This window comes from Balaenoptera musculus, chromosome 20, assembly GCF_009873245.2.
Source record: "Balaenoptera musculus isolate JJ_BM4_2016_0621 chromosome 20, mBalMus1.pri.v3, whole genome shotgun sequence".
In the NCBI taxonomy this organism is placed as follows: Eukaryota; Metazoa; Chordata; class Mammalia; order Artiodactyla; family Balaenopteridae; genus Balaenoptera; species Balaenoptera musculus.
Window position 1 is genome coordinate 29,747,481 of NC_045804.1, and position 12,386 is coordinate 29,759,866.

General features: G+C 38.0%; 1 protein-coding gene across 1 annotated transcript; it reads left to right on the forward strand.

Moving 5' to 3' along the window:
• Positions 1–4,667: 4,667 nt before the first annotated feature.
• Positions 4,668–6,722, forward strand: KIF2B (kinesin family member 2B). The gene is given in 1 exon segment (XM_036837969.1): positions 4,668–6,722. A coding segment is annotated over 1 exon segment (2,055 nt).
• Positions 6,723–12,386: the final 5,664 nt, after the last annotated feature.

A 12,386-nucleotide genomic window follows, 5' to 3' on the forward strand; every position in this document is an offset into this window, starting at 1 on the left:
CCACCCTCACCACTATTATTCAACATAGTTTTGGAAGCTCTAGCCACAGAAATCAGAGAAGAAAAAGAAATAAAAGGAATACAATTTGGAAAAGAAGAAGTAAAATTGTCACTGTTTGCAGATGACATAATACTATACGTAAAGAATCCTAATGATGCCACCAGAAATCTACTAGAGCTAATCAATGAATTTGGTAAAGTTACAACATACAAAATTAATGCACAGAAGTCTCTTGCATTCCTATACACTAATGATGAAAAATCTGAAAGAGAAATTAATGAAACACTCCCATTTACCATTGCAACAAAAAGAATAAAATACTTAGGAATAAACCTACCTGGGTAGACAAAAGGCCTGTATGCGGAAAACTATAAGGCACTGATGAAAGAAATTAAAGATGATAGAAACAGATGGAGAGATTTACCATGTTCTTGGATTGGAAGAATCAATATTGTGAAAATGACTATACTACCCAAAGCAATCTACAGTTTCAATGTAATCCCTACCAAATTACCATTGGCATTTTTTACACAACTAGAACAAAAAATCTTAAAATTTGTATGGAGACAGAAAAGATCCCAAATAGCTAAAGCAGTCTTGAGGGGAAAAAACGGAGCTGGGGGAATCAGACTCGCTGACCTCAGACTACACTACAAAGCTACAGTAATCCAGACAATATGGTATTGGCACAAAACCAGAGATATAGATCAATGGAACAGGATAGAAAGCTCAGAGATAAACCCACGCACCTATGGTCAACTAAGCTATAACAAAGGAGGCAAGGATATACAATGGAGAAAAGACAGCCTCTTCAATAAGTGGTGCTGGGAAAACTGGACAGCTACATGTAAAAGAATGAAACTAGAACACTCCCTAACACCATACACAAAAGTAAACTCAAAATAGATTAGAGACCTAAATGTAAGACTGGACACTCTAAAACTCTTAGAGGAAAATATAGGAAGAACCCTGTTTCACATAATTCACAGCAAGATCTTTTTTGATCCACCTCCTAAAGTAATGGAAATAAAAAGAACAATAAACAAATGGGACCTAATGAAACTTAAAAGCTTTTGCATAGCAAAGGAAACCATAAACAAGATGAAAAGACAACACTCAGAATGGGAGAAAATATTTGCAAATGAATCGACATACAAAGGATTAATCTCCAAAATATATAAACAGCTCATGCAGCTCAATATTAAAAAATCATACAACCCAATCCAAAGATGGGCAGAAGACCTAAGTAGACATTTCTCCAAAGAAGACATACAGATGGCCAAGAAGCACACGAAAAGATGCTCAACATCACTAATTATTAGACAAATGCAAATCAAAACTACAATCAGGTATCACCTCACACCAGTTAGAATGGGCATCATCAGAAAATCTACAAACAACAAATGCTGGAGAGGGTTTGGAGAAAGGGAACCCTCTTGCACTGTTAGTGGGAATGTAAATTGATACAATCACTATGGAGAACAGTATGGAGGTTCATTAAAAAACTAAAAATAGAATTACCATATGACCCAGGAATTCCACTACTGGGTATATACCCAGAGAAAACCAAAAGATACATGCACCCCAATGTTCATTGCAGCACTATTTACAATAGCCATGTCATGGAAGCAATCTAAATGTCCATCAACAGACGAATGGATAAAGAAGATGTGGTACATATATACAATGGAATATTACTCAGCCATAAAAAGGAATGAAATTGGGTCATTTGTAGAGACGTGGATAGACCTAGAACCTGTCATACAGAGTGAAGTAAGTCAGAAAGAGAAAAACAAATATCGTATATTAACGCATATATGTGGAACCTAGAAAAATGTTACAGATGAATCGGTATGCAGGGCAGAAATTGAGACAGAGATGTAGAGAACAAACGTATGGATACCAAGGCGGGAAAGCGTCTGGGGGTGGGGGTAGTGATGTGATGAATTGGGAGATTGGGTTTGACATATATACACTAATATGTATAAAATGTATAACTAATAAGAACCTGCTGTATAAAAAAATTAATAAAATTAAATTTAAAAATAAAAAAAAAAGAAAAACACCTGAGAGGATTGTCTCTCTCCTTCCCACTCTCTCTCTATATGTATGTATCTCCAAATAAAACAAATTAAACTTGGAAACAAATGAGACCTCTTAAGGAACTATTTAAGAGAAAATAGAACTAAAGGGGGAAAAAACCCTGAAATATCTTAAAAGACCTTTATGGGTATGCTGGGCAGCAAAATAAACTTTAGTCTCTGACTTTTGCACTGTCACCACAGACCTGGTCATCTACAAAATTATTGGCTTAGTTGTAAAAATATGGTTAACTGGGCAAAGCCCTAGTTTGCATAATTTTGAGAGCAGGCTAGCTTTTTCAAAGGTAAAGGTTTAAAACAACAACAACAACTATTAAGCACCTTAAAGCAGCAATGTTTTCAAAAATATAATTTAACTTAAAAAACAGAAGGATTAAAACATTTCCCTAATGCCCTTAAAACTAAGAAAAAACTGGGCTTCCCTGGTGGCACAGTGGTTGAGAATCTGCCTGCCAATGCAGGGGACACAGGCTCGACCCCTGGTCTCGGAAGATCCCATATGCCGTGGAGCAGCTGGGCCCGTGAGCCACAATTACTGAGCCTGCGCGTCTGGAGCCTGTGCTCTGCAACAAGAGAGGCCACGATAGTGAGAGGCCCATGCACCACGATGAAGAGTGGCCCCTGCTTGACACAACTAGAGAAAGCCCTTGCACAGAAACGAAGACCCAACACAGCCATAAAAATAAATTAATTAATTAAAAAATAAGAATAATAATTAAAAACTAAGAAAAAACTGATTTATAGTACAACTTTATATATCGATAATTTGGCAAATAAAATTAATAATCGTAAAAACACAACTAGGTAAAGCCCTTTCTCCAATCCCTCTGCTGACATTCAACATCTCCCTGAAGTGAGCACTACATACTTATCCAATACCACCCTCTCCAAACTTCTTTTCAAAATGTAAGCTTAACTAAATTTTTAAGTAAACTTTCCATTTAAAAGAAGTCGTTGGGACTTCCCTGGTGGTGCAGTGGTTAAGAATCCATCTGTCAATGCAGGGAACACGGGTTTGAGCCTTGGTCTGGGAAGATCCCACATGCCGCGGAGTAACTAAGCCTGTGTGCCACAACTACTGAGCCCGCCTGGCACAGCTACTGAAGCCCGCACACCTAGAGCCTGTGCTCTGCAACAAGAGAAGCCACCTCAATAAGACGCCCGCTCACCAAAACGAAGAGTAGACCCTGCTCGCCACAACTAGAGAAAAGCCCGCGAGCAGTAATGAAGACCCAACGCAGCCAAAAATAAATAAATTTTTTAAAAAGTCAGTTTATAGTTAAGAACTTATTTCCATATGTTACTTGATCCTAGGGAGGGTTGTAAGGACACCATGATTCTTCATGCTACTATGGAGCTGTCACTGCAATTACCCCCAGACTCACAGCCCAAAAGACAGTGTGGTACTTGGGGGAAAAGAAAGATCAACTTAAAGTGTCACCTTAATCCTCATGTTGTCCTCTCTGGCAGTTGATATAATCTTTGTTGTTTTTTGTAAATCATCCTACAGAAAAAATTGCAAACTTGCCAGAATATACTGCCTCTGATCATTTTAGCTGCCTTTCCATCTCCCATTCCCCAAGCCCCACTCCCTCCACCCACCCACACCAACTTCTTAAGGACACACACACATCGCAGGATAAAGAGGGGGTATAAGATGAATTATCTCTTTCTACCAAACATCATTCCTCTCCAAATTATGGATAATGAGGCCAGAAGTGTAATTACTGAAGGAGTTTGGAAAGGTAATTGCTGAAATAATCTCAAAAATAGTGGTGACTGCAGTGAGTACAACGACTCACTTTATAGCTGTCAGAGCCACTTGGAATGTGATAAAGAGCTTATGTTTGCAAACCCAAATGCTGCATCAAACGAAGTTCCATGTTAGCAAATTACGACAAGAACCCCTTACAGTCAACTCATTTTGATTTCGTAATGAGAAATCCCATTAAAGAGGAATAACTTTAAGTTGTGACTGTTAAACATGTTGTGAAGCAGGGGAGGGACAGAAAAAAGATGGAAAGTTTGAGGGAATTTTTCTGGGATCCTCTCCTTGAAGCCTGTAACTTGCAGGCAGCTCTACCTTCCTTGTTCCCATTGATCACCGGAGGATTGTGAAGTTTAAGGTAGCATTCACTGGGTCTCAAACTAAAACACTTAGCTTTGAGATTGCCCGTCAAGACTACAGGGGAGAATGGATATTTCTGAAGCTTAGGCACAAGTGTCCGTGGAACACACACCCCATTCCCAACACTTATCCCTATGCTCTCAGTGCAGAGAACAATTTCTCTATTCCAGCTGCTTCTGTACCTAGCACCTAGCATCACGAACGACGTGAATTTTTTCCCACCACCTCTCATCCAGAGGCCCTAGGCTCTGCCGCCTCTTTTCCCCAGTGCTTTGTGACGAGAATGGCCCCAGGCCAAGCCCTAGTGCTCACAAAGGTAGGTGCAAACCCGGAGTGCACTCAGTGCTCTGGACGCTTCAGTCTGGCTTGGGCTCAGGTCCTGCTGCTCCAAACCCAAGGGACCCTGGAGGCGAGCCCTGACCCCTCCATCACTCACCATGGCCGGCCAGTTATGCCTCCCTGTCTCCCCGCGCCTCTCTTCCGTGAAGCCCTCGAAGCCGCATTTCGGAAATATCCAAGTGGGCATCTGTGTGGCGATCCAGCGCAGCGATGGGCGGATCCACCTCGTGGTGGTCACAGAGGTCAAAACACAAAACGCTTGGGTCACGGTAGAATGGGTCGGAAAAGGACTCAAAAAAGGCAAAAAGATTGATCTAGAGGCCATATTCCTGCTGAATCCAGCGCTGGCGTCTGCTGAGCACCCCACGCCGGCCAGGGCGTTGCCCTCCTTGTCTCTAGCGCCCTCTTCGGCCATCGGGAACCAGCGGACGGCCACGCGGTGGAGTGCGAGGATCCCCCCGAAAAACGAAACGCCCTCGGGGGACAGTCCGGATGTGAGAGTTCCCAGCAGTCTTTGCCTGATGAAGCAGAAAAAGTCTCCCTGCCTACGGGAAATTGAGAAACTGCAAAAGCAGCGAGAGAAGCACAGACAGCTGCAGCTGGAGATCCGAGCTCAGCGCGCCCTGGCTGTCAACACGGGAAACCCCAACTACGAGATTCAGAGCATGATCGAGGAATGCCGCAGGCACCTGGACTGCAGCCAGTTGTCGGGCCCGAAGCCACTGGAGGACCACCGCATCTGCGTCTGCGTGAGGAAGCGGCCTCTCAACCAGCGGGAGACCACCATGAAGGACCTGGATATCATCACCATCCCCTCGGACAAAGTGGTCATGGTGCACGAGTCCAAACAAAAGGTGGACCTTACTCGCTACCTGGAGAACCAGACCTTCTGCTTTGACCACGCCTTCGACGACACTGCCTCCAACGAGTTGGTGTACCAGTTCACCACCCAGCCACTGGTTGAGTCCATCTTCCACAAAGGCATGGCTACCTGCTTTGCCTATGGGCAGACGGGCAGTGGGAAAACGCACACCATAGGTGGAGCCTTTTCAGGAAGGGACCAAGATTGTTCTAAAGGCATTTATGCCATGGTGGCACAGGATGTCTTCCTCCTGCTCAAAACTTCTGCTTATAAGAAGCTGGACCTCAAAGTCTATGGGACATTTTTTGAGATTTATGGGGGAAAGGTGTATGACTTGTTGAACTGGAAGAAGACACTGCAAGTCCTTGAGGATGGCAGTCAGCAAATCCAGGTGGTCGGGCTGCAGGAACAAAAGGTGTGCGGTGTGGAGGACATGCTGAACCTTGCGGAACTCGGGAACAGCTGCCGGACTTCAGGACAGACATCAGTCAATGCCCACTCTTCCAGGAACCACACAGTGTTCCAGATCATTTTAAAGTCTCGAGGGAAACTGCATGGTAAGTTTTCCCTTGTTGACTTAGCTGGGAATGAAAGGGGAGCTGATACTGCCAAGGCCAACCGGAAAAGACAGCTGGAAGGAGCAGAGATTAATAAGAGTCTCCTCGCACTCAAAGAATGCCTCCGGGCTTTGGGTCAGAACAAGTCTCATACCCCATTCAGAGCCAGCAAGCTCACACAGGTGCTCCGGGACTCCTTTATAGGCCAGAACTCCTCCACTTGCATGATTGCTACTATCTATCCAGGGATGGCCTCTTGCGAAAACACCCTCAACACTTTAAGATATGCCAACAGAGTAAAAGAAATAACTCTAGATTTAAGGCCTCACCATCGTTGTCTTTATCCCGCTGAACATGAGGTGCCAAGGATGTTGGAAAATCACATTAGAAATTCACAAATGTCCCTTCAAGGGAACGAATTTATTAAAATGCCTTGTATGCAGAGTGAGAAGGAGGAAGAGACTAAAGAAATCAAAGCACCATCCTCTCCATTAATGGAGGATACAGCAATCTCCTGGAAGGAATGAAGCCAACGGCCAGGGAATAACATCCAGGAGACAGCTGATGGGGTAAACTGTGATGTTGATTTTTGCATTGCCCAGTTATTGTCCATTTTGGAGCAGAAAATAGGTTTTCTGACTGAGATTCAAAGGAAACTGAAATTATTACGAGCTGACCTTCAAAAGAAGAGCAAGTATAGTGAAGCCAATGGTGAGAGATCAGACCTGAAATGATGGATACAGTGCTGCAGTTCCTAAGTCTCTTATAAAGGAAAGTTGCCTAAATTATCTAGATATAAAGATCCTCCTGGAAAGTTTAAAACCCCTTAAAATATGGTTTTCAGAACTGTCCTCTTTCTTCTTCCTTTGTATTTCTGTAATTTGTTTTTATTCTGTAGGACAGTGGTTCTCAACTTGGAACCATTTTACCTCCTAGGGACATTTGGCAATGTCTGGAAACATTTTCATTTGTCAGAATTGGGTGTGAGGGGAGTGGTGATACTGGCATGTAGTGGGTAGAGGGCCAGAGATGCTGTTAAACATCCTACAATATACAGAATAGCCTCCTACAACAACTAATTATCTGGTTGAAAATATCAGTAGTACTGAGGTTGAGAAACCCTGCTTTAGAAGAACCTAGCTGTGATGAAACCAGATTCCCTAAATTTGTGGCTAAGAAGGAAAAATATTGCAGTCCCTTTAGGACTAGAGTTGGAACACACCAAGGGGTGCACAATTGAGTAAATCTAATGATACCCACTCATGAGTCTTTTTCTGCTGCATTTGTGTGTACATTCAAATGGTTTCTAAGCTCTAGACATACTGTGGAGGTGAGAGTGGAGAAGGGAAAGGTTTTATTTAAGAGACTTTGTATGAGAGCCTAGAATTGAGAAGAATTTTATTTTTAATCTTTGAGTCGAAATTGCAAAGCACTGTGCTTCCTGAGAGTGATAAAATAAAGTGTGTGTGTTGCAAAAGCATTGCGTTGCTAACTATGGTGTCTTTAAGCTTTTTTTTTCCTTCATGCTCTTTACCAAATTTCGTGCTTATGTGATTCACATTAAAAGATTTCCCCGATCAAATTATGAAATTAGAGTAGGGAATAAGTCAGCAAAGTAGTAGAAAAGTTCTGTCCTGAAGTGGGCACATCCCATAAAGACCTCATAGAGAATGTGATAAATATCAATGCCTGAGATTAATTGTATAAGGAGAATATTTTCCTGATTCAAGGATCACAAAGTCCATTCTTTTGCAAAAAGAAGAAAGAAGCAGCTAATCTGATATGCAAATATAAATATAATAAATAATTTAATACACATCTACCTTCAGCAAACCTATTTATGAAATGCTATAATAAAATAAATAAGGATCTTTTGGTTCCAAGTCTAGCAGTTCCAAACTCTTTTTTTGAGGAAAAAAGTGGAATGATTTGCAAAGAAAGTGAATGGTGGATTGGGGAAACTTGAAGACACAAAAATTGTGCCCAAATTTGTTACTACCTTTGGCAGACATGCCTATTCTTTTCAAATATTTCCTCCTTAGTTGCAAAAGCCTCATTGGTACAAAGGGAAACTAACATATAACTCTACCACAGAAAAGCCATCAGGTTTCATCCTGGTTTCATCAGGATCATTGGAAACATATGGTCTTTAGTAATTAGTCAATATTATGGCCTTTAAATATTTTTCCCTCTGCTGCTTTATCTATGCAGGTAAAGCTATATATTATTATTATTAAACCAAACAGAACTTTGGAATTCTGTCCTCCTTCAGCAAATGATAGTCTTCCCTTCAAAACAAGATGTTTTTAATCAGTATTTTTGTAAGCAATGAAAAAGTATGGGGTTAAGAACCTTATCCCAGTTAAGAATAAGAACTTAAGACTGGTCTTAGGAATCCAGTCCCAGTTCTAGTATATAGACATCTGTAATTTTAGGCAAGTAACAGCTCCACTGAGCTGTTTCCTTCTATATGAACCAGGGTAATTATATCACCTACTTCAAAAGATTGGAGGGTGGCTTTATTTTCTTCCTGCTCTCCCATCTTTTATGCCAAAGACTAGTGCTCATTTATTATTCGTATTATTGTCATTGCCCTTGTTGTTCTATTACCACCCTCACATCTCCCCCTGCCCTCCACCACTCCTGCCACACACAAAAGTTTGGGTAGCCTACTAGGAGTTTCAACATTCTAATACCAATAATATCAATGTTTTTTATATTTTATTTTTAAAGAGTATAACATACAGTGAAGTGCACAAATCTTAACTATACAGTTCCATGAATATTTACAAAGTGAATACTCCTATATAATGACCACACTTATCCAGATACAGAACGTAACCATTGTTCCAGAAGCCTCGTTCCTGCCTCATTTCACTCATTCCCTGCATCAAAGGTAAGGACTATTCTGATCAAAATCATCATAGATAAGTTTGCCTCTTTAGGGAAAAAGTGTTTTTTTCTTCATATGAATGGGATCATATACTAGGTACTCTTGCATCTCTGTTTTTTTTTTTTTTTTAATCAAAATTATATGTGACCTGTTTTTTTTACATTATTCTATAATGTTCCACTGCATAAATAACTCATAATTTATAAAATTTACTCTTGAAGAAAATAGTTATTTCTGTTTTAAACAGTTACTAATGATGCTATGAACATTCTTACATATGTCCTTTGGTGCACATTTATATGTTAAGTAGGCCTAGGAATGGAATTCTTGGATCCATAATATGTGTATATTCAGCATCATAGGTCATGCCAAAGAGTTTTCCAAAGGATTTGTTCCAATTTTATACAACCACCAGCATTTTATGGGTCCTCCATATGTTTGCCTACACTTAGTATTGTTATTTTTAAAACTTTAATTTTACACTTTCTGATGTGTGTGCAAAGGTACCTCATTATGGTTTTAATTTTTTGTTGTTTTTTTTCTCCTAATGGCTAATGCTAACATCTTTACATATGCTTACTGGTTATTTAGCCATTCTTTTTTGTGCAATATATGTATTGTCCTGAATTCTTCTTTAGATATATGTATTGCAGATATCTTCTTCCAGTCTGGAATGCTTATAGATGAATGAAGTTCAGCCTATCAGTTTTTTATTTAATGATTAGACCCTATTTAATAAATTTCTATTTACTCCAAATCATAAAGGTATTCTCTGTTATCTTCTAAAGATTATTCTCTTGACTCTGATTGGAGCCAGAGCCTGCTCACCTGCATGCCTTCAGGGTCAGCAGCAGATGGGGCTAGTTGCAGGACCAGGGTCAAGTGGAACTAAATCCATGGGAACATAGGACTTCTTTCAGACTGCAACGGGGACCATTTTGGGCAAACCTGCCACCAGGTCATTGTCCTGCCTTCTCAAAGTGACTGTCCTTAGTCTTGGGCTTCACTGGAGTTTTACAAATCTCCCACAAAGGTGTTTTGTCTGTAGATGGCTGTCAAATCATTGTTTATTGGGAGCAACATCTTGCTCACCCAATGACTCCTATCTCACTCTGAGTTCTCTTTATGGGAAGATTTTACAGATTCAACATATTTAGTGTATGTAAGATTATTCAGATTTAGATTTAGTGCTTTTTCTTATACCAGCTTTAATAAGTGGTATTAATTTATTGTTAGAACTATAGTGTACTCATTATCTTTAATGTCCATATTATTGGTTTTGAATTTTTCATTCCTGATACTAAGTTGTGCCTTTTCTTTTTTTTCCCCTTAATCGGACTTATGATATGTTTATAAATTATATGGTCTTTTCAAAGAAACAATTTTATTTTCTCTATTGTATATTTGCTTTCTCTATTGTATACTTGCTTTCTTTTTTATTAATTCCATTTTCCTTATTTTGTTTAACTTCCACTTTTATTTCCAATTTTTTGAGCTCAAGCATTTAGAATTATAAATTTTCTTCCAAAAACTAATTCATCTATATTATAATGTTATACTTTATTAATCAGAAAATTAAATACTCAAATAGTCAAAATGTTCTTTTTTTTCTTATTTTTATTTTTACCAATGTGTTATAATTATAGGGATTGCTATATCCCTATGATTTTTAGGTCAAGTTTGTAAATCATGTTGTTCAAATCTTCTGTAACTCTTAGTGAGTTTTATTACCAAAAAAGATATTAAAATTTTAAACTTTGATTGTAGATTTATCTATGTCTCCTTTTAGTTATGACAGACTTCAGTTTATATATTTTGCGGCTATGTTATTAGTACATATAAGTTTAAGGTTATTATATATTCCTGTTGAATTCCTTCTTTGTCCCTTGTAATTTTCTCTGCCTGAAATTCTGCACTTTCTAATATTAGTATAAGTATAATAGTTTTTCTTAAGTTTGTATTTCCATGGTCTGTATTTTACCATTTTTTTCTTTTGAATCTTTCTGTTCTTTATAGTTAATGTTCATTTTTTATAAGCAATATATAGTGGGTTCTAATTCATTTTGTTTTATTTTAATCCAGATTGTAATCTTTGTCTTTTAATTAGAATATCTCCTCCATTCACATTTAATGTAACTTCTGATATCTTTAAGTTTATGGATATGAGAGTATTATTTGTTTCCTCTATATCCACTCTGTATTTAATTATTTTTCCCACTTCTTTTCTTTCCTTTGTATTAATCAAGTTATTTTTATTATTATTTTTTAATTATTTTCCCTCTAATTGTTTGTGACATATATTCTGAGCTCTTCACTTATGGTCATCTTGGAAATTATAGCATACATCCTTCTTATTAAGTGGTGTTTTAAAATATTTCCTTCTAGAAATGGAACTATTTTAAAATGCTTTAACTCATTTTTTCTCAGCTTTACTTTTTGTCATTTAATTGTACATATATTTCTATGCTTTTAATAAATGAATATAAACAACGAGCATTCATTTAAATTATTCATTTGTTTATTTTTTCTGGTGTTCTTAATTCTTCAGTCCTTTACCATGCATCCACTTGAGATCATTTCTCTTCTAGAATAATTCATATATATGAACATAAGAGTAGGTCTGTTGGTGATTTTTGCTCTCAGACTAAATATTTAGTCATTATTTCACCTTCATTTTTGAAATGTATTTTTTGTTGTTTGTAGAAGTTTTGGTTGGCTATTATTCTATTTTTAAATTTTTTGCATTTAAAAGATGTCATTTGTTTGTTTTGTTTTACACATTCTGCCATTTCTAGTAAAAATTAACTCTCCTTTGAAGGAACTCTTAAGTTTTCCTGCTTGTCTTTGATTATCAGCTTTGTTTTTTCTATGATGTGACAAGATGTGGTTTTCTTTTTTATTTCTCTTTCTTATGTTTTGTAGAACTTTTTAATCTGTCATTTTTTGGGGGTCAGTTTTGGAAAATTATTAACCTTTCCCCCCCCCAAAATCTACTTTTGTCTCTTTCTATCTCTTTCCTATTTGGGCTTTAATTACAAATATGTTAGTAGTTTTCACTGTGTTTTACATATCTCATACTATTTATCTAGTTTTTATTCATTCAATCTGAACATTATCTAATGACCTTCATTTCACTAATCCTCTATTCCTCAACTATTAAACATATGCATTGAATTTTAAAATTTCAGCTTTTATTCTCATTTCTAGGATTTCCATTTGACTCTTTGAAAAATATATCTCTGATCTTTGGTGACATCTGGCTTACTTGTGGCCTTTTAAATATCTTTTTCTCTTGTTGATTTCAGTTATTTGGTGCCTTTTGGTAGCATGTCTAGTAAGTTTTGATTGAATACTGGACATTATTTATGAGGTAATGTGGAAATTCTGGATGATGTTATGTTCCTTCAAAGAGGAATTCTTTTTCTTTCTGAAGACTCATAAAGTAGGTGTATATCACATTGATCCATATTTCTGGTTTATCCTTAATTTTAGAGTATAATATGTT